The following is a 23037-nucleotide window of genomic DNA, read 5'->3' as shown; positions in this document are numbered from 1 at the left end:
CTTCAAAGTGATAATGTCAGAGAGGCATAGCCTCTATAAGATAAGATGCTGAACATTGATTTGCAAGCCAATATGGAAGGCAACCCCAGTAGACTTGCCACTTAAAGCACCCGTGTAATGTCAGGTCTCTGTGTGTGTATCCCCTGGTCTCTCTCTCCTCAGGATAGCGTACCTGGGTCTGACTATGGGCCTGAGGACAGTTTCCTTCCTGCTGTGTATATTGGGATTTGTGCTGCTCAAACGACACCTGCGGAGAGAGGAACGCAGCGCCCACCAAGTGGCCAATGGCGGAGCAGAACTGGAGGCACTCAGGAAAGAGGAGGTCCTAGCCTTCAACTCGGACCAATCACTACGGACTTCAACAACAGACTACAACAACACAGAGAGAGAGACACGGCTGTGACAGTCTGAGCCAATCTCCTCTGATCCCTCACGTTACACACACACACACACACACACACACACGCGAGATGTGCAGGAACCAACAACACTCTGCGCCTGACCATCTCATCTTATAGAACATAAATTATATATTTGTACTGGACCTGTCTAGGTTATGTATAGTAAAAAAATAACATGTTTTTGATATAACTGAAGTATTTAATGGATGTACCTGCTGTATTTTACAAAAACACAAATGTAACAACAAAGAATGTCATCTTTGTTGTTGGTACAAAGAAAGCATTTGATTGAATTTGTTAACCATTGGTTAATTGTTTTTACTGCAGTGAGAGTCCAGTTTCGGTCACTGAGTATTTTTGTAACAACTCTTAAGGTAGTCTACATTATAATATTGTTAGACAGCCTCAATCTGTTGAAAGAGAATGTCAGACATTCTGTGTTTCACTACTGTAAACATTGCCAAAATGTGATCTCAATAGCCCTGTTTATACCGGGTTCTAACATGCATCCTTCGTCCTGATCTTGATTGGCCAGTGTTACCTAGTGTTGATATTTCAGTTTAACATTTGTAGTGTTGATTCCGGTGTTCAATTAACTCTGTAAGTGTTAAAATTAACACTCAGTGGTGTAAAATAACCCCACTGTTGGTGTTAATAACATGTGTTAAACCAAAACCACACTCATCATTATAATATTTCCCAGCATGCTCTATTGCAGGTAGATTTTTTTTTTATAGATTATTTCAATATCTATGTTTTTGCATGTACATTGATTGATTAATTAAGTTTATGCTACTCAAATATAAATAACATGCATTTTTCTAAACAAATACAATATGTTACTTGGACTTATTGCACCTGGCAATGAAATGGTTGCTCCAGTTTAGATGCTTTAGGTAGTCTTATCTCTTATCCTTCCCAACCCAGCAATCATTCTTGCAGGTTGCTGGTGAATAAAAATTCCAAACTTTGGCTAACCCTACTCTGGCAGGATTCCAATAGGAATTACACATCACTTTGCAAGCCAGCATAATGTGACTTGCACACCTGATTTTGCCTGTAAACCATGAGTTTCTGGACACTGTATTAGGGTTCAAACTAGGCCCTCAAAATAAGGCCTTATGAATTGAGTTGTATAATTGTATTTTAATGATAACATATTCACTTGGTGAAGGCCACAGGACTTAACATGGATGAATGCAACAACCATGTCTCTGTCACTAACAAGTACAGTAATGGGTGGTAACTACAATTCACTCGAAAGGCAAGGCACTCTGGGAAATATTCAAATAAGGATTTACACTAAGCAGTGTGTTAATTTAACACTGAAAATTGTGGGCCTGTATAGACACTGGACCAGTGTTAAATTTAACACACTCAGTATTGATTTCACACTGGAGAATTTGCTGTATAAGATCTGATCACAATCAGATCACAATGCGCCTGTCTAAAAATGTGGGCACAATCAGAATGTGGACAAAGGACACGTTAGCACAAGGTATAAACGGGGCTACTGTTCATCATGTCTGTGTGACTGTGTTGTGCCACAGGAGATGCCACTGTGCCATCTTACCATAGCTGTTCTCTGCCTTTGGTGTGCAGCAGGAGCTTTCTTATTTCAGTTATGATCAAGTCCATTAGGTGGCAGTATTGCATACTGGTAGTAAATTCATCTCTTGTCTAGAAAGTTACAGTAATATCACAATGAATTGGGATACATACAATTAACAACTCAAAGATCATTACAGATATCAAATGCACATCCACTGGACCACTATACTGTGTTATAGTTCTACCATCAGTGACCATCCACTGTAGGTGCCATTTTCATTATGAGAAGTGAAGCAAATTCGCATAATTTATTGGTCAGTCTGTGTCTGCATGTCTGAATGTGTATACGTTGTGTACGTATGTTTGAAAGTTTTAGGGCTCTATTTAATCTGTATCGCTGAAGTGTTAAGATTGTGCGATAGAAATTGAAATGTCATTTCCGATTGAGCCGACATACAGTGCATTCGGAAAGTATTCAGACCCCTTGACTTATTCCACATTTAGTTACGTTACAGCCTTATTCTAAAATGTATTAAATAGTGTCGTCGTCGTCGTCCCCCCCCCCCATCCATCCATCCATCTACACACAATACCCCATAATGACAAAGCAAAAACAGGTTTTTATAAATGTTTGCACATTTATAAAAAATAAAAAACAAATATCACATTTACATAGGTATTCAGACCATTTACTCAGTACTTTGTTGAAGCACCTTTGGCAGCGATTACAGCCTCGAGTCTTCTTGGGTATGAAGCTACAAGCTTGGCACATCTGTATTTGGGGAGTTTCTCCCATTCCTCTCTGCAGATCCTCTCAAGCTCTGTCAGGTTGGATGGGGAGTGTCGCTGCACTGCTATTTTCAGGTCTCTCCAGAGATGTTCGATCGGGTTCAAATCCGGGCTCTGGCTGGGCCACTCAAGGACATTCAGATACTTGTCCCGAAGCCACTCCTGCGTTGTCTTGGCTGTGTGCTTAGGGTTGTTGTGCTGTTGGAAGGTGAACCTTCACCCCAGTCTGAGGTCCTGAGCGCACTGGAGCAGGTTTTTATCAAAGATCTCTCTGTACTTTGCTCCGTTCATCTTTCCATCGATCCTGACTAGTCTCCCAGTCCATGCCACTGAAAAACATCCCCATAGCATGATGCTGCCACCACCATGCTTCACAGTAGGGATGGTGCCAGGTTTCCTCCAGATGTGACGCTTGGCATTCAGGCCAAAGATTTCAATCTTGTTTCTCATGGTCTGAGACTCTTTAGGTGCCTTTTGGCAAACTCCAAGCGGGCTGTCATGTGCCTTTTACTGAGGAGTGGCTTCCGTCTGGCCACTCTACCATAAAGGGCTGATTGGTGGAGTGCTGCAGAGATGGTTGTCCTTCTGGAAGGTTCTCCCATCTCCACAGCTGAACTCTAGAGCTCAGTCAGAGTGACCATCGGGTTCTTAGTCACCTCCATGACCAAGGCCCTTCTCACCCGATTGCTCAGTTTGGCCGGGCGGCCAGCTCTAGGAAGAGTCTTGGTGGTTCCAAACTTCTTCCATTTAAGAATGATGGAGGCCACTGTGTTGTTGGGGACCTTCAACGCTGCATACATTTTTTGGTACCTTTCCCCAGATCTGTGCCTCGACACAGTCCTGTCTCGGAGCTCTACGGACAATTCCTTCGACCTCATGGCTTGGTTTTTGCTCTGACATGCACTGTCAACTGTGGGTGTGTGCTTTTCCAAATCATGTCCAATCAATTGAATTTACCACAGGTGGACTCCAATCAAGTTGTAGAAACATCTCAAGGTTGATCAATGGAAACAGGATGGACCTGAGCTCAATTTCGAGTCTCATAGCAAAGGGTCTGAATACTTATGTAAATAAGGTATTTCTGTTTTTAATTTTTTATACATTTTCAAACATTTATAAAAACCTGTTTTCGCTTTGTCATTATGGGGTATTGTGTGTAGATTGATGAGAAAAATTCATTTTTTATCCAGTTTAGAATAAGGCTGTAGTGTAACAAAATGTGGGAAAAGTAAAGGGGTCTAAATACTTTCCGAAGGCACTGTCTGCAGCGTTTACCGTGAATGCAGTCTCCGCTAACGTTGAAATATTGCCTTTATATTTTAATCACACTAACGCTGAATTTCCGCGATACGGATTGAATATGTGCCAAAACCTCAGAACAAAAACATCATGGTCTATTCTCAGGTTGTATCAAGTTTGTTCCTAAATTTAGTGAATAAACATGTCTTTATATTATACAGGTGAATATTTCAATCACTGGGGTTGGTGGGCCAAATATATGTTGATTTGGCAAGTGATACAAAGGAACATTTGTATTTGAATCGCTTTGTTTTGTGAAACAAATGAAATGGATGTCATTTCTCACTCGCTTAAAAAATCTGAATGTATATAGTTGTATTTCTTCGATTAAACAAAGAGAATATCTTGTAAATGTTAATACAATAATAAAACATTTAATATGGGATAACATGTTGATATGTGGAGACAATTTTTAAAAACTAAAAAACAGCAAAAACAACTTAATAGTGAGCAATACTCAAATATTGAAACACTTTCTTACTCAAGGCAGATTTTTGTACTTGGAATGAGAAAATATATATACAGTCGTCTGAAAGGCACTTATTATTCTGTCAGGGAAGCTACTGTCCCCTAGTATTGGAATTTAATTTAATTTAAGTACTGGGGGATGTACAGTACAGTACCGGGGCCCTATAAGAGATAAAGTACTTAGGGGATTGGGGCTAGAGGAAGATTTGTTGGTCAATTATCAATCCCACTCCAAGTGCTGACCCGGTCTACCCTACCCAACTCAACCCCTGGCCTGGGAGAAGAGGAAATATGAATTTCGTCAGACTTTTCTATTTCAGTATCCTTATTACAAAACAGAAAATCATGACCCAATCTTGGATTTTCAATCTAGCCAAACCCTGATCCTGTGTAATATTCACAAACCCCTTCACATCTAAGAACATCTAAGAGGACTGAAAACAGAACATCACCATTAATATCAAATATTCAACAACAATAATCACTCAATATAGCTTCTCTACCCCTATGAACTCAATGCTAATTGTGTTTTACAAAACACATACAACTCAATCTGTAATATGCATAGCTGCTAAGGTAAAACATTTATATGAATGCAACGGTGCTCTTGCCATGTACAGGGAAAAAAACAGCATAGCAAGCCCATTACATCAAAAATACATTCACAGTAGAAGACCACTGTAATCTGAAGCTTCTACAGCCATGCATGCAGGCATTCATTCACAACTGTGCAATTCTCCAAAAGTCAGCAAATAATATAAACACTATTTCTAGGCTGGTGTAGAAGCTATTCTATTGTAAACGTGCTCAGGTGCTTTTTATCTGAGGTTTGCCGGCTCAATGAGGCTTTGGAGGAGTAATTTACTTAGCGGCACCCGAACCCAATGAAACGGGTGAATGAAAAGCAAACTTTGGAGACAATTGTTTCACGCCCCTTTTTTGCATTTCATTGGAATTACAGATACTGATGATAACCTATTGCAGCCCCCTCTCTTTCCATTGGCTTCTATTTCTGACGCTCTGTCACTGTTCTTTTGGCTTCATACTGCGATGCACAAGAAGTGGTGTAAAGTTAAGTAAAAACTGGGCTGTACAACTGTACAACAAGGCTGCACGAAAGAAAACTTAAGTAAAAATACTTTAAAGTACTACTTAAGTCGTTTTTTGGAGAATCTGTACATTACTTTACTATTTATATTTTTGACAACTTTTACTTTTTCTTCACTACATCCCTAAAGAAAATGATGTACTTTTTACTCCATACATTTTCACTGACACCCAAAAGTACTTGTTACATTTTGAATGCTTAGCAGGACAGGACAATTGTCCAATTAATGCACTAATCAAGAGAATATCCCTGGCCTTCCCTACTGCCTCTAATCTGGCGGACTCACGAAACACAAATGCTTCATTTGTAAATTATGTCTGAGTGTTGGTGTGCCCCTGGCTATCCGTACATTTGGTTTGCTTAATATAATTTGGTTTACTTAATATAATTTGGTTTAAGTAATATAATTTGGCTTGCTTAATATAAGGAATTTTAGAAAAAATAAGAAACCTGCACACTGCTCTTGCTAATATCACTTCTCTTTATTAAGCTTTACATATCGGCCTTAAGGCCTTAGTCAGTGCTTTTGTGAGTGTGTATAATTTGCACCCTTATGTAGACATTGCTCCAGGACCGCCGAGACGCCTGAATGGGAAATGGCTGCGAGTAGTGCGGACAAAATTGAGAAAAAGTTGGTGAAGCAACAGCTGTGCTGGAATGCGAACAATATGGGTGTCAGTTCTGATGGTATGGAGCGGGAGGATGAGGGTCAAGAGCCGGAATGGTCGGTAGTGGAAAGACATAGGAAGAAGAGAGATCATGATACAGAAAGCAGTGGAGCGTCTAGTAAAGAAAGCATAAAGAGGGCCAAGGTAGGAAGCAAAAGTAGTGATGTGTTGGAGTGGAAAGTAGTGATAGTGTTTGATGAGACCACAGGGCCTCACTTACACCCTATCTGACTAACTAATGCAGTAGAGAAAGAGGTAAAGTGAAATTAGCTCGGTGCATTGGAAATGGTAGATTGGTAATATTGTGTGGTAGCCAGGTAGCAAGTGAAGATTTTGAAAATGGAAACGCTTAATGGGAAGAAGATTAAAATCGATGTCCCATGTGTTTATGCTAGATTGAGGGGAGTCATCACTGTGGTCCCAGTATAAATGTCCACAGATGATATTAAAGCAAATGTGAAGGGAGGCAGAGTGATTGAGGCCAAAAGGTTGATCAGTAGAAAAGAGGGTCAAAGAAGTGAAAGCTTATCAGTGATGCTGAGGTTTGAGAAAGTCTTGCCGGTAAAAGTACAGATAGGATTCCTTAGTTTCAATGTTAGAGAATTTGTCCCATATGCATTGCGGTGTTTTAAATGCCAACGAATAGGACATGTAGCTGCTCAGTGTAAAGGAAAGAAAATATGTGTGTGGAGGGGCACATAATTACGGTGAATGTGGAAGCAATGTGAAGGTTAAGCGCTGCAATTGTGGGGGGAACACAGTGCAGCATTTGGTGGATGCCAGGTACAGAGAGAGGCTAGAGAGGCTCAGAGACATAGGATCAGTCATGAAGTGTCGTATGCAGAAGCCGTAAAACAGATTGGTAGAACTACAGTGCGGACTGATGGAGCTTACATGGATGCACCTGTAGTAAGTGGACCTACTGTCGGGGCTGGTGCTTCTGGTGGTCCTGGCATGGTTTCGAGGCCTGTTCAGAATTCTTGTGCTCATGAATTGCGGTGTCAAAGGACACTTTGATAATGAATAAAGTTGACATCATAGCTTTTATTGGTAAGGTTATAAAAACGACTCGGGTTGTGGAAAGCAGAAATCACAGCCATAGACGACTCAATCAACCAGTTCATTGGGAAATACAGAGACTTCCTACAAACAACAAAGATCAAGAAATATCAGCGAGACACAGAGGACTACCTGGTCTACGCATGGAAAGGCCCAAGGATGGGAGCACGGAGAGGCCGACATAGGGACTCCCCACTGACCGAGGGACGCAGATACGCAGCAGCTGGGGGACACGGAAATGCAGACACAGAGGCATCCACTGAGAGCAAATTCCCTACAGACTGCGACTCCAGCTACAATCGCACACGGACTGTTTTTTTAGCCCGAAAGCAGTACAACAAGGCTGCACGAAAGAAAATAAACAATGAGGAGAGGAAAGCTGTGAAAGAGGGGCCCAGAAACACAGGCCGTGGACACGGAGCTACAGCAGGACGTGGTAATTAACCTCTCCAAAAAAGAGCTCAGTCTTATCTAAGGGCCTCTCTTTTGTACCTACATGTACAGTCAAACCATTTGATGCGAAAGTAGATATTTTTTAATTATTTTGCAAGATTAAACTTAAACACATGTTTTTCCAAAACACTGTTTCTGGCCTAGAAACCCAAAAAGGAACTGTTACCCATTTTAAGCCCAAAAGCAAATTCTGTCCAATGGTTAACAACTCTTCGATTAATACCTATTGTAGGTTAGTCGAACAAGAAGCCATGTCTGTTTATACGAGAAAAACAAACCATATTCAGAATAACCTCAACAGGACAGAAGAACATGCACTTAATGAACTTTGGTTATCAAACCTGCAGACAAGAGGGGTGCTGTGGTCGTTTTAGACTATGAAAAATACAAATAATAGATTCAGAGACAACTCAGTAATGAACGTTTCTATAGAAAACTGAGTGTTGATCCCACACAGGTGTCCAATGGGATATTAGCTCTAATCTGGAGCAAGCCCTATTAAACAACCTTATCTCAGGCAGACCTATTTGATAGACCGAGATACTAACAACTACCCACCAACCAGGGGCGGCCTGTTCAATAGGACGATATGGGCGACGCACTGCCAAACGGGAAAAGGAAGGGATTTTTTTTCTAATCAATTATATCACGGCAACAGTAGTTATCAGTGTTGTAATCTAGACGTCTGATCTGCCACAGTGCCACACTGCCACTAAATGTCCAATTGCTTCAAATGGCCACCCCCCCTTTTGGGGCGATTTCAGTCAGGTTGAAAATCGCCCAGAAGTCTGTCATAGACTCCCATGTAAAATCTATTTTTTTCAAATTTCAGAGCTTTCAATACAATCTCTATGGGTGTCTGAGGGCTTGCACTTACGCGCTTTCGTCATACGTAACGTAACCATGAACGTAACTAAGAAAAGAGCGGATTGTGTCTTTGAAAGAAGTTCCTTTTTGTCGGCGAACAAATGAAGATAAATTGGCAACGAAACAATTAGGACCTCCCAGACCAAATTTAATAATTCAACAGGTTTCTACTAAAGGCGGAAAGTCCTACACCCGAGGATTTTCCAAAAATTGGTACGAACGAAAAAATAACATTGCCACTCAACTGGATGAGGGATACAGGCTAGCTGTCCGCCGCCACAACGATGAGGTTAGTGTTGATAATCACAAGTTTACTGGAGAACTGAGACCAAGTAGAGACTTTGGACAGGGTGGATATGGTATAATAAAGGCAGTTTATTCAGAGGTAAAGATATCTGGAATCGCGTGCACGGACCCGTTCGTCAAACTCTTAGGGAGCTATACATTAAGCCCCATTACTTACCATATCAGATAAGAGAAATTGCTGCAGCTACATATATTTTACATCCTGGCCCTACATAGTTCACTATTTGCATCACTTACCAAAATATTACATGTGGTCATATATGCTTGGAAAGTGGAGATGCCATAGAACGTCAAAAAAGTAAACATTGCTGGAGACACATTGCCGTTTTGGAGAAGACATCGCGTTTGCTAGCGAAGAGATTTGTTGTGGCAAATGAACTTGGGCTGGGAATTGCCAGGAACCTCACGATAAGATATATGCATTGCGAGTCTCATGATTCTATACGTATTGCGATTCGATACTGTGATTTTATTGCGCACCATATGTCTGTTGCAGAGGGATCAGAAAGCCATGAGAACGAGTTTTGATCAGTCATGGAAATAAAAGTGCTGAAAACAAATTGGCTCCCAATGTGAAAAGATTGAGAACAAGCTATGAAGGAACAATAATGGTGTTTTGGTGCAGGTACAGCCAACTAGCGCTAAAATATTGCGATATTGTCAATACAGTATATCGTAAAGTATCACTATGTAACTCGATTTCTTTCACCCCAATCCCTCAAATTAACGGTAAATAACTGAATTGTTTGCCCCACATTTAGCTAAGATGATTAGCTAGCCAGCTAAAATGTTTTATTTAGTTAGCAGTCGCATCTACAATAGTTTACTGTCAATAACATGTCTCCAAAAATGACGTGGTGTCTCCAATTTTGTTGACATTTTACAATTGCGATGCGCATCCATGAGTATCCACTTTCTGTAGCTCAGCTGGTAGAGCACGGCGCTTGTAACGCCAAGGTAGTGGGTTCGATCCCCGGGACCACCCATACACAAAAATGTATGCACGCATGACTGTAAGTCGCTTTGGATAAAAGCGTCTGCTAAATGGCATATTATTATTATTATTATTATTATCTGAAGAGAGCCCCGAAACATTGTGTGCACTGTGCAGACATTTTATGCAATAAATGAAGTAGGTTGAATCTAGTAGTTCTGATCTTCTGATTGGTCCTGATGAGTTGGGCGAGGTCCCCTCCAGGCTACTGTCACTGTTGCATTGGCTCTGAGTCGGGTTCTCTGTCTTCAAATGTTCAGCCTAAGAGAGGGGATTTTTGTGTGTGTGTGTGTGTGTGTGTGTTTAACAGTGATGATGTGTGTGTGTGTGTGTGTGTGTGTGTTTAACAGTGATGATGTGTGTGTGTGTGTGTTTGTGTGTGTGTGTGTGTGTGTCCTCAGAGCAAGAACTCGTGAGTTGGAAGAACTGAGAGGCCTATGGCGTGGGTGTTGTCCTTGGCCACCTGCTGACAAGGCTGACAAGATAGGACCCTTTTGTCCATTGTTATTGGATAGGAACAGAACTTATAACCAGCTCCTGACCTAAATAGATCTTAGCACAACATTTTACTCAACATATCATATTCCATATTCACTATAACAAATATATTTACTACGACATTAGCAAGAACCGCCACATCCTCAGCCGGCTAATCCAGTGTGTGAAGTTTTGCGGAGTGTTTGAGTTAGCTTTGCGAGGCAAAGATGAAACTGAGGGCTCCACCAACCCTGGTAAGCCAACACTTTTGAGATCAGTCAATAAATGCTTCTGGTATTGACTTATATGCTGCCCCTGTCTTCATGTTGTTGCTGGACATATCTTTTTTAAAATGTGTGTAGGTCACCTAAATCATCAGAAAAATTGCCCCCCCTGAGATTTTTTTCAGGAGCCGCCACTGCCACCAACGAACTCTATTCTTGAGCTGGCTGAATATGTTTTGACGTATAACTATTTCAGGTTTGATGATGAATACTTCCTCCAAACGAATGGAACATCAATGGGCTCCACATTCGCTCCAAGCTATGCTAACCTTTATGTGGGTAATTTTGAAGAACGTTTTGTTATGGGGAGGAACGGGAGAAGAGCTGTCAGATTTTATGGCAATACTCAATGACATTGACTCCAATCTCAGATTCACTATTGAATCTGACACTAAACGTGTTCATTACCTCGATATGTGGATTGAGAAATCCAATGGAACCCTGTTTACAACTCTGTACAGAAAAGAAACGGACAGAAACACTCTATTACAAGGGGACAGCTTCCACCCTGAGCCATTCAAAAGAGAATTTACAAGAAGCCAGTGTTTCAGACTGCGCCGTATATGCCACTCCACAGAGGACTATTTAGAAAAAGCAATACGTTTCTAAGAAAAGACTACTCTCCATAATGTGTGGATGAAGCTCTTAATTTGCCATTAGTGAAAACACGAGATGAACTGCTACAAAAAAGACGACCTATAGGTAAAGAACACTGTAATGTCCACCACCACATATACTTTGAACTCGCGCAAAGTGGGAGATGCTGTCAAGAAACACTGGCTGTTTTATTATCGGACCCAGCTTTGCCAGCTGAATTTAAGAACCCACCACTTATTGTACATAGGAGAGGTCGCAATTTACGCGACAAATTGGTCCATGCCAACTACCAGCCACAAAAGAAAATGAGCCAGGTTCTTTTACGCCCTCTTCCGAATGGTAGCTATTACTGCAGAGGTTGCGCACAGTGCAACAATATGACGTGTGAATATTTCTGCCACCAACATACAGGAAAACGGTTCCAAATAAATTACATTTACATGCTCCACCACCCATGTTATCTACATGATTAAATGTCCATGTGGGCTGTGTTATGTAGGTAAAACGTCGTGTTTCTCTCAAACAGAGAATTAGTGAATAAAAGTTCAATCAGGAGAAAAGACAGGGATTATCCAGTCGCAGTACATTTTAATGACCAAAAACATGACATTTCTACCTTTAGATTTTGTGGCATAGAGAAAGTCAAGATATCAGACAGGGGAGGTGATATAAATAATACTCTGAGCAAAAGAGAATGTTTTGGGATTTTCACCGGATCGTCCCAAGGATCCCAGAGAGCAAGTACCGTTTATCATCTGTGTTGGCTTTGATGATTTGAATCAGGTGTGGAATGCTAAGGCAAAAACTGAAATGTGCACCTCTTCGGGTCCCCAGGACCAGGATTGATAACCACTGCTTTAACCCGATACCCCCTTACTAGTTCCCATATGCCTCCCTTTAAATATATATATTTTTTGTAGGTTTGTCCTGGTTGTGATTCGTATTTTATGTGTTTATACATCATGTTAAAAAAAAAAACGAAATATCTTGAGATAGCTTATTGCTGTCGTGGTAATTATTCTAATCAAAGGAGAGACTTAGATTTCCTCAAAACCATCAAACTTCATTAATAATTACTGCAGTAATGGAGCGTTAACGGTTCACCCAATGGTGTAGAGTTAAGGCCCAAATAAGCAGGGTTAGGTTACAACTTGTTATAGTCTTTCTGAGTCCGTGATGAAGAACAGATATGTGAAATCATACAAAGGTACATTGTGCTCTCATGCAACAGACAGCAATATTTACATGGCGCCAAATATCTGTTTCTAGTTAATTTACTACCTGTTTATACAGAAATACTAATGCAACATAGGATACGAAGTCCTTCCCTTAATTTATGAAATCCAGTGTTCATTAATAATCTGGAGGGAGGGTTCTCATCACCCTGGCAGACAGACCAGCATTTCACAGACACTACTAATGGAATGGAGTGTTTAATTATCACCAAGCCATCGTAGATCGACTGTCAGCGTTAAGCCTCAGAGGCTCCTCTCGGAAGAAAAAATCATTGTGAAGTACTAATATAGGAATACTTTCTAATATAAAAGTAATGTGATTAACATAATGTTGTAATTCTACGACATTACTGATGTGCCGCTTAGCGCTGTTTTAACGCAGGTGTTGCTCATCATGTCTGATTGCATTGACGCGTAGGCTATATGTGGCCATTGTCATTGTGTATGCTCTGATGAAGGTCTTGCGTCCGAAAGATTAGCCTACTGAAATAAATGTATGCATTGATCCTGAGTGTTCAGAGACTTTATTCCATTACAGTATTGCTTCATCTCCTGCACCTTCTCTACAGTTGGGTGTGCGACAGATTCTCCTAAATTGATGTGTGATTAGACAAAGTATTTTATTATGCTTGAAATATGAGTAATCTGCTATGAATTCCTTACTGCTATTGTGAAATAAAGACATTATCTCCTAAAACTGAATGGATTAATCTCTTTCATGTACATGTTTATTATTATTATTATTTACATGTTTTAAAACGACCAATTTCTTGTTTATCACTGTCAAATTTATTTCTCGCAAGACTGCAGGTAACAAATGGAGTAAAGTTCAAACTAAGATGCCTCCAGTGTTTAATTGCATTCCTCCTTCAGTCCCGCATCCCTCCTGCCAAAGGTATCTCATGTAGTAGTGTGTGACTCAGGTGTTGTGATATTGAAAAGTTATGTTTTTGTTTATATTCAAATATCAATCAAACATTTTTAAATATGAGTACAATCAAGTTCTTTCCAAAAGTTTGAGTATATTCAAATGTAGTGGTCAGCCCGCTGTATATATACCATGAGAATTGGGCCGTTTTGACCCATTCACCTAAGATGTTAGGAGTGCTGTCATGATAATATAAGTCATATAATCTTAAAGAGGGTTAATTAACTGTCTTTGTGGTGTAATATGTTGGGGAAATTGGTATTGGAGAGTCTGACATGAAATCTCAACGCCACTCTACCCACTGCTGTCAGACTGTATAATAACTCTAGCGCTTAAATGGTTTTCCCAAACATTCTTTTTTACAATCACATTTTAATATTTCAATTTCCATCATGAAAAATGTCCTGTAATGTTTCAAGTGTTCTGTATTCTATTTGTCACGTATTATGTGTTATGTATTTTAAATGAGTGTTTTGCAATTATTAGTAATGTAAATTCTGCATTTCTTCCGTTTTATGTGAGCAAGAATAAATTAACTCAAACTAACCTGAGTTTTGTGTAACCAGCAATTCCCAGTGAGACTTGTTCCATTTCAAGCTATTCAGCTATGGGTTTTAGTACCCTATTATAATAATACAAGTCATATCATCTTAAAAAGGGTTAATTAACCATCCTTGGGGAGTAACATGTTGGGAAAAGTGGTATTGGAGAGTCTGACATGAAATCTCAACCCTAACCTGTTCTGTGAAACCAGCAATTCCCAGTGAAATTTGTTTCAAACCATTCAGCTATGGGTTTTAGTACCCTATCATAATAATATCATAAGTCATTTCAGCTTAAAAATTGTTAATTAATAACTTCACCACGCTTACAGGGACATTCAATGTCTGCCTTTTTAAAGTTTTACCCATCTACCAATTATAGGTGCCTTTCTTTTCAAGGCATTGGAAAACCTCCCTGGTCTTTGTGGTATTTTACAGATAATTGTATGTGTGGGGTACAGAGATGAGGTAGTCATTCAAAAATAATGTTAAACACAGTTGTTGCACACAGTGAGTCCATGCAACTTATGTGACTTGTTAAGCACATTTTTACTCCTGAACTTATTTAGGTTTGCCATGAGAAAGGGGTTGAATACTTATTGACTCAATACATTTCAGCTTACATTTTTGTAATTAATTAGTTAAAATTTCAAAATACATAATTTTACTTTGAGATTATGGGGTATTTTGTGTAGGCCAGTGACCAACAAATCTCAATTTTATTTATTTTTTAATTCAGGCTGTAACAGAACAAAATGTGGAAAAAGACAAGGGGTGTGCATACTTTCTGAAGGCACTGTAAGTACTAAGGGGATGGGGGCTAGAGGAAGATTTGTAGGTCAATTATCAATCCCAAGTGCTGACCCTGTCTACCCAACCAAACCCCTGGGCTGGGACAGTCATACTCTCTGGTTTTATTAGTTTATACAATCTTCAGTTGTGTGTGACACACTACAGGGGGTCAGAGGGAGAAGAGGGAATAGGAATTTCCTCACACTTTTGTAACTGTTTGAGAATCCTTATTACAAAACAGGAAATCATGACCCAATATTGGATTTTCAATCTAGCCTAACCCTGACCCTGTGTAATATTCACAAACCACTTAACATCTAAATATGTAGAATATCTCCAGAGGAATGGAAACAAAACATCACCATTTATATCAAATATTCAACAACAAAAATGACTCAATATGGCTACTCTACCCCAATGAACTCGATGCTAATTTTGTTATACAAAACACATACAATTACATCTGTAGTCTGCATAGTTGCTAAGGTAAAAAACTGGAATATAGACATAATTGATATGAATGCAATGGTGCTCTTGCCATGTACAGGAAAAAAAAACTGCATAGCAAGCCCATTACATCAAAAATACATTCACAGTAGAAGACCACTGTAATCTGAAGCTTGTACAGCCATGCAAAGTGATAGCGTGCGTGAAAGTGTTTTTTCTGGTTTCTTGATCTGTAAACGTAAGCACGATCAATCATCCTTTTGTCTCCACTCTCTTGAAGATTCTAGAAAAAATAATATATACAGTATATCTGAAGTGGTAGAAGTAAATATACAGTAGTAGTACTAAAGTCAGAGCTGAAGTATTCTGTCTACATTTCAGCAGAGTAGTAATATACAGTATCTACTATAAGTGTTGACAGCTTTGAACAAGGCTGGGTGAGCAGTAATATGTAGGCTAAGTGTAGATACTGTATGTGAGCTGGTCTGGGGTTACCTGGTGTTCATTCAGCAGTCGGTCATATTCTTTGGTCAGTCCATCGGATTGTTTCTTCATAGCTTCCATCTCAGATTGTGACTTTTTCAAGGCTAGGGCAAACATTGACCCCAAAGCATTCCTATTAACATCCAATTCCCATGCAGTTTCCTATGGATATACTGTATTTCAGCTAACTGTGAAACCGCAAATGTATTCGGAACAATGCAGTCCCTGTTTCAGTGATACGCCTCTTATGCTAGTTAGTTACCTACACATTTCACATGCTTGGTTAAAGGTGCTACACATTTTTGCATAGTAATTTTAGAAAATGTCAATATATCTGCAGTAATAATGGAATGATAGCGTTTCACAATATTACTTACCCACCAGTGTTGTGATTGACTGATATTAGCCTTTTGATTTCTCCCGCTGGAGCGGCATCTGACGTAAAAAGCTGTTCTGACTTTGTGGCTATATTATCTAGTGGATATCGCGTTGTCATATCCTGATTGCTAAAGTTCTTAATTGTTCGCTCAATTTCAGTTTATGTGAGAAAACAAGCACTTAATAGTGTAGGGACCATCTAAATCACTGTGAAATATCTTGCAATTCACACAGCATTAGATTGCATTCAAAACAAATATCCTCCCTCCCCCGTACCCCAATTCCCCTAACATGGCAGAGACTTGCGCTTGAGCCTTTTACTTTCGGTTTTGGTACACCAGCTTCAAACAGCTGTAAAAACGATATTATTGAAAATATATTTCACAGCAATTTAGATGGTACAATAATTCCCTACACTATTCAGTGCTTGTTCTCACATAAACTGAAATTGAGCAAACAGTGTACAATTTTAGAAACCAGGAAATGACAGAGCGATTTCCACAAGTTAACACAGCCACAAAGTCAGAACAGATGTGCTCCAGCAGGAGAAATCAACAGGCGAATATATATCATATCACTATTACTCCAGATATAATATTATGGAAATTGTCTGAAATTACAATGCAAAAATGTTAATACAAAATCCTATGTGTAACACCTACAAAAATCAAATCAAATTGTATTTGTCACATGCGCCGAATACAACAGACCTTACAGTGAAATGCTTACGTACAAGCCCTTAACCAACAATGCAGTTTTAAGAAAAATAAGTGTTAAGTAAAAAATAACAAATAATTAAAGAGCAGCAGTAAAATAGCAGGCTATATACACGGGGTACCGGTACAGAGTCAACGTGCGGGGGCACAGGTTAGTCGAGCACTAAGCTGCTGTTTCATTCAGTGTATAACATACAGTGGGGAAAAAAAGTATTTAGTCAGCCACCAATTGTGCAAATTCTCCCACTTAAAAAGATGAGAGAGGCCTGTAATTTTCATCATAGGTACACGTCAACTATGACAGACAAATTGAGGAAAAAAAATCCTGAAAATCACATTGTAGGATTAATGAATTTATTTGCAAATTATGGTGGAAAATAAGTATTTGGTCACCTACAAACAAGCAAGATTTCTGTCTCTCACAGACCTGTAACTTCTTCTTTAAGAGGCTCCTCTGTCCTCCACTCGTTACCTGTATTAATGGCACCTGTTTGAACTTGTTATCAGTATAAAAGACACCTGTCCACAACCTCAAACAGTCACACTCCAAACTCCACTATGGCCAAGACCAAAGAGCTGTCAAAGGACACCAGAAACAAAATTGTAGACCTGCACCAGGCTGGGAAGACTGAATCTGCAATAGGTAAGCAGCTTGGTTTGAAGAAATCAACTGTGGGAGCAATTATTAGGAAATGGAAGACATACAAGACCACTGATAATCTCCCTCGATCTGGGGCTCCATGCAAGATCTCACCCTGTGGGGTCAAAATGATCACAAGAACGGTGAGCAAAAATCCCAGAACCACACGGGGGGACCTAGTGAATGACCTGCAGAGAGCTGGGACCAAAGTAACAAAGCCTACCATCAGTAACACACTATGCCGCCAGGGACTCAAATCCTGCAGTGCCAGACGTGTCCCCCTGCTTAAGCCAGTACATGTCCAGGCCCGTCTGAAGTTTGCTAGAGTGCATTTGGATGATCCAGAAGAGGATTGGGAGAATGTCATATGGTCAGATGAAACCAAAATAGAACTTTTTGGTAAAAACTCAACTCGTCGTGTTTGGAGGACAAAGAATGCTGAGTTGCATCCAAAGAACACCATACCTACTGTGAAGCATGGGGGTGGAAACATCATGCTTTGGGGCTGTTTTTCTGCAAAGGGACCAGGACGACTGATCTGTGTAAAGGAAATAATGAATGGGGCCATGTATCGTGAGATTTTGAGTGAAAACCTCCTTCCATCAGCAAGGGCATTGAAGATGAAACGTGGCTGGGTCTTTCAGCATGACAATGATCCCAAACACACCGCCCGGGCAACGAAGGAGTGGCTTCGTAAGAAGCATTTCAAGGTCCTGGAGTGGCCTAGCCAGTCTCCAGATCTCAACCCCATAGAAAATCTTTGGAGGGAGTTGAAAGTCCGTGTTGCCCAGCGACAGCCCCAAAACATCACTGCTCTAGAGGAGATCTGCATGGAGGAATGGGCCAAAATACCAGCAACAGTGTGTGACAACCTTGTGAAGACTTACAGAAAACGTTTGACCTGTGTCATTGCCAACAAAGGGTATATAACAAAGTATTGAGAAACTTTTGTTATTGACCAAATACTTATTTTCCACCATAATTTGCAAATAAATTCATAAAAAATCCTACAATGTGATTTTCTGGAATTTTTTTCTCTCATTTTGTCTGTCATAGTTGACGTGTACCTATGATGAAAATTACAGGCCTCTCTCGTCTTTTTAAGTGGGAGAACTTGCACAATTGGTGGCTGACTAAATACTTTTTTCCCCCACTGTACGTCCTTATATCATAGAAATAGTAGCTACGCCTTCTCATTTCTGTTGCTAGCTAGCTATATATTTCTAAAGACTTTGCCTCATGCAGTGAAATCAGCCAGGCAGCTGGCCATCTGTTAGGAGAGAAGCGATAACGTTAGTTATCTAACTAACTGGTACTATAACGTTAGCAAATACTTTTGTGAAATAGTTAGTTGCTACACATATGAGGAGCCAAGTTCAATGTCTTAATAACTATGCAAAGTATGCAACTTACTCAGCGGCAGCCGAACAAAGAAACAATCGAAACAGGAGGATGCAAAGAGAAAAGCAAACTTGAGACAGTTGTTTCACGCTCCTTTGTTTTTTTGCGTCTCATTGGAATGACATCGTACAGAAGCTTTTAGCTGTTCGCTTTCTGTCTTATTTTCTAATGAGGATAACCAATAAGGTTCTGACAAATATTGTAAATACCATACTGTACACGTCATGGAAAGTACAAATATGTTGAAATTAGGTGTAATGTGTTTGGTTTTGTTTGTACCTTTTGACCATGTTGAAGTGAATCTAATGTAACCTTAGTTTATTGCAGGTAGAGGGCAGTGGTGGAAAAAGTACCCAATTGTAATACTTGAATAAAAGTAAAGATACATTAATAGAAATTGACTCAAGTAAAAGTTAAAGTCACCCAGTAAAATACTACTTGAGTAACAGTCTAAAAGTATTTGGTTTTAAATATACTTAAGTATCAAAAGTAAATGTAATTGCTAGAATATACTTAAGTATCAAAAGTAAAAGTATAAATATTTTCACATTCTTTATGTTTGGCAAACCAGACAGCACCATTTTCTTGTTTTTGAATTTACGGATAGCCAGGGGCACACTCCAAAACTCAGACATAATTTCCAATCGAAGCATGTGTGTTTATGTCCGCCAGATCAGAGGCAGTCAGGATGATCAGGGATAAGTGTGTGAATTTGACAATTTTTCTGTCCTGCTAAGCATTCAAAATGTAACAAGTACTTTTGGGTGTCAGGGAAAATGTATGTTGTAAAAAGTACAATTTTCTTTAGGAATGTAGTGAAGTAAAAGTAAAAGTAGTCAAAAATATAAATAGTATAGTAAAGTACAGATACCCCCAAAAACTACTTAAGTAGTACTTTAAAGTATTTTTACTTAAGTACTTTACACCACTGGTAGAGGGGCACATTATATGCACACAGACTGCACACCTCAACTATCAAAATGAGATAAGAAAACAGGTTAAATAGTAAACAAACACTTTTATAACATGAACAATAAAATATACCCAGACAGTGTTTATGATAGGCCTACAGTCTGTGTGTCTGGGGATCCATATGTATTGTGGAGGTAGTCTATGACAGCGGCGCTGCTTTGCAGGGAGTTGAACACCTTCCTCTCGGGCTGGGAGCAGACCCTCTCCAGCATGTAGATGAGATGCTGGTGGAAGCAAGTGAAAGAGGTCCCCTGGTCCGTGGCGAGGTCCACCCAGTCCCACACACACACAAGAGGGGTCTCATTGTAGCCAGCGAACATGGCCTGGTTGGACAACAGCCCCCGGGCTGCCATCACACCTACAGGACAGGGCATGTGAAGTGGGAGGGGAAGTGCCTTGAGTGAGCCATATAACTATAAAGATCCTGTATAGAGATATTCTATATGTTCTCTAATTATTTCTGTGCATGGATCCTCTAGCTAACCATTTATGTATTTACAATTCATATCTGTTAAGATGACACAATAAACAGAGAATGATTTCCCTAGAGGGAATGAGAGATTACAGACTAAATGCAGATGAAAAGCTGATAAAGTGTTAATGATAAGGAGGGCTATGAAGTTCTGTGAAAATCAACCATGACAGTGGCTCCCAGGAAACCCCCCATGTTGTAGTTTTTTTTCATAGAACATCACTTTGGCCTATATAAAGGTATTTAATTTGAAGCCATTTCAAGAGCATCTTTCCCAAGGAAAAAACTACATATGTGTAGTTACTAAGGGTCTGTCTCATATGACACCCTATTCCCATACAGAGTGCACTACTTTTGACCAGAGCCCTGTGTGACTGCCTTTTGAGTCTCTGGTCACAAGTAGTGCACAATATTGGGAATAAGGAATCAATTGCGATTTGCACTAATTGAACTGACCATTAACTCCAGTGAGCAGGTGAGTGGTCTCCACATCTCGGATGCTCTTTATGTCTCCGTTGGTGATGACAGGCTGGTGGCGCTCCTCTGCGGTCCGACCATGGACCGTTATCCTCTGGCTAGATTCCAATTGGAATTACACATGTGACCTGCAGGCCTGATTTTTCCTTTAAACCATGAGTTTCCAGCCACTATATTAGGGTTAAAACTAGGCCCTCAAAATAAGGCCTTATGAATTGTGTTGTACTGTCCTAAATAATTACATTTTAATGATATGATAACATATTCATTTAGGATCTCACTTGGTGAAGGCCACAGGACTGAAAATGGATGACTGCAACAACCATGCCTCTGTCACTAACAAATACAATCATGGGTGGTAACTCTACAATTCACTTGAAAGGCAAGGCACTCTGGGAAATATTCAAATAAGGCTTTACACTAAGCAGTGTGTTAATTTAACACTGAAAAGTGTGGACCTGTATAGACACTGGACCAGTATTACAGTTAACACTCTGTGTTGATTTAACACTGGAGAATTTGCAGTGTAAGATCTGATCACAATCAGATCACAATGCACCTTTTAATCGTCTAAACCTGTCTAAAAATAAGGGCACAATCAGAATGTGAACAAGATCAGGACAAGGGACACATGTTAGCACCAGGGGCTACAGTTCATCATGTCTGTGTGACTGTGTTGTGCCACAGGAGATGCCACTGTGCCAGTTTACCATAGCTGTTCTCTGCCTTTGGTGTGTGCTGCAGGAGCTTTCTTATTTCAGTTCTAATCCACTAGGTGGCAGTATTGCATACTGGTAGTAAATCCATCTCAGTCTAGAAAGTTACATTGTCAAAATTAATTGTGACATAATTAACTCAAAGATCATTATAGATATCAAATGCACATCCACTGGACCACTATACTGTGTTATAGTTCTACCATCAATGACTATCCACTATAGGTGCCATTTTTCTGTGTCTGCGTGCCTGAATGTGTATACGTTGTGTACGTATGTTTGAACGTTTTAGGGCTCTATTTAATCTGTGTCGCTGAAGTGTTACGATTGTGCGATAGAAATGTAATGGTAATTTCCGATTGAGCCGACATATGCAGCGTTTACCGTGAATGCAGTCTCTGCTAACGCAGGAAATTGTAATCACACTAACGCTGAATTTCTGCGATTCGGATTGAATAGAGCCCTTAATGTGCCAAAACCGCAGAACAAATCAAGTTTGTTCCTAAATTTAGTGAATACACATGTCTTTATATTACACAGGTGAATATTTCAATCACTGGGTTGGTGGGCCAAATATATGTTGATTTGGCAAGTGATACCAAGGAACATTTTTATTTGAATCGCTTTGTTTTGTGAAACAAATTAAATGAAATGGATGGCATTTCTCACTTGCTTAAAAAATCTGAATGTACAGTGAGGGAAAAAAGTATTTGATCCCCAGCTTTGTACGTTTGCCCACTGACAAAGAAATGATCAATCTATCATTTTAATGGTAGGTTTATTTGAACAGTGAGAGACAAAAATACAACAACAAAAATCCAGAAAAACGCATTTCAAAAATGTTATAAATTGATTTGCATTTTAATGAGGGAAATAAGTATTTGATCCCCTCTCAATCAGAAAGATTTCTGGCTCCCAGGTGTCTTTTATACAGGTAACGAGCTGAAATTAGGAGCACACTCTTAAAGGGAGTGCTCCTAATCTCAGATTCCAAACTCTCCACCATGGCCAAGACCAAAGAGCTCTCCAAGGATGTCAGGGACAAGATTGTAGACCTACACAAGGCTGGAATGGGCTACAAGACCATCGCCAAGCAGCTTGGTGAGAAGGTGACAACAGTTGGTGCGATTATTCGCAAATGGAAGAAACACAAAATACCTGTCAATCTCCCTCGGCCTGGGGCTCCATGCAAGATATCACCTCGTGGAGTTGCAACGATCATGAGAACGGTGAGGAATCAGCCCAGAACTACACGGGAGGATCTTGTCAATGATCTCAAGGCAGCTGGGACCATAGTCACCAAGAAAACAATTGGTAACACACTACGCCGTGAAGGACTGAAATCCTGCAGCGCCAGCAAGGTCCCCCTGCTCAAGAAAGCACATATACAGGGCCGTCTGAAGTTTGCCAATGAACATCTGAATAATTCAGAGGAGAACTGGGTGAAAGTGTTGTGGTCAGATGAGACCAAAATAAAGCTCTTTGGCATCAACTCAACTCGCCGTGTTTGGAGGAGG

The 23037-nt window shown here is 40.0% G+C and overlaps 1 protein-coding gene across 1 annotated transcript in view; it reads left to right on the top strand.

Annotated features, from left to right (window-relative positions):
* LOC311139710 (solute carrier organic anion transporter family member 1C1-like) overlaps positions 1–1251 on the top strand; it is a 66769-nt gene extending 65518 nt beyond the window's left edge. The window contains exon 15 of the mRNA XM_084174632.1: positions 163–1251. Within this exon, the coding sequence (XP_084030758.1) occupies positions 163–403 (241 nt within the window). The 3' untranslated portion in view covers positions 404–1251. The remainder of the gene's footprint in view (positions 1–162) is intronic.
* Positions 1252–23037: the final 21786 nt, after the last annotated feature.

This window comes from Coregonus lavaretus (genome assembly GCF_964263955.1).
Source record: "Coregonus lavaretus genome assembly, chromosome: 13".
Taxonomy (NCBI): domain Eukaryota; kingdom Metazoa; phylum Chordata; class Actinopteri; order Salmoniformes; family Salmonidae; genus Coregonus; species Coregonus lavaretus.
Note: the sequence above shows the minus strand (reverse complement) of the source record. Positions and strands in the feature narration are given on the sequence as shown.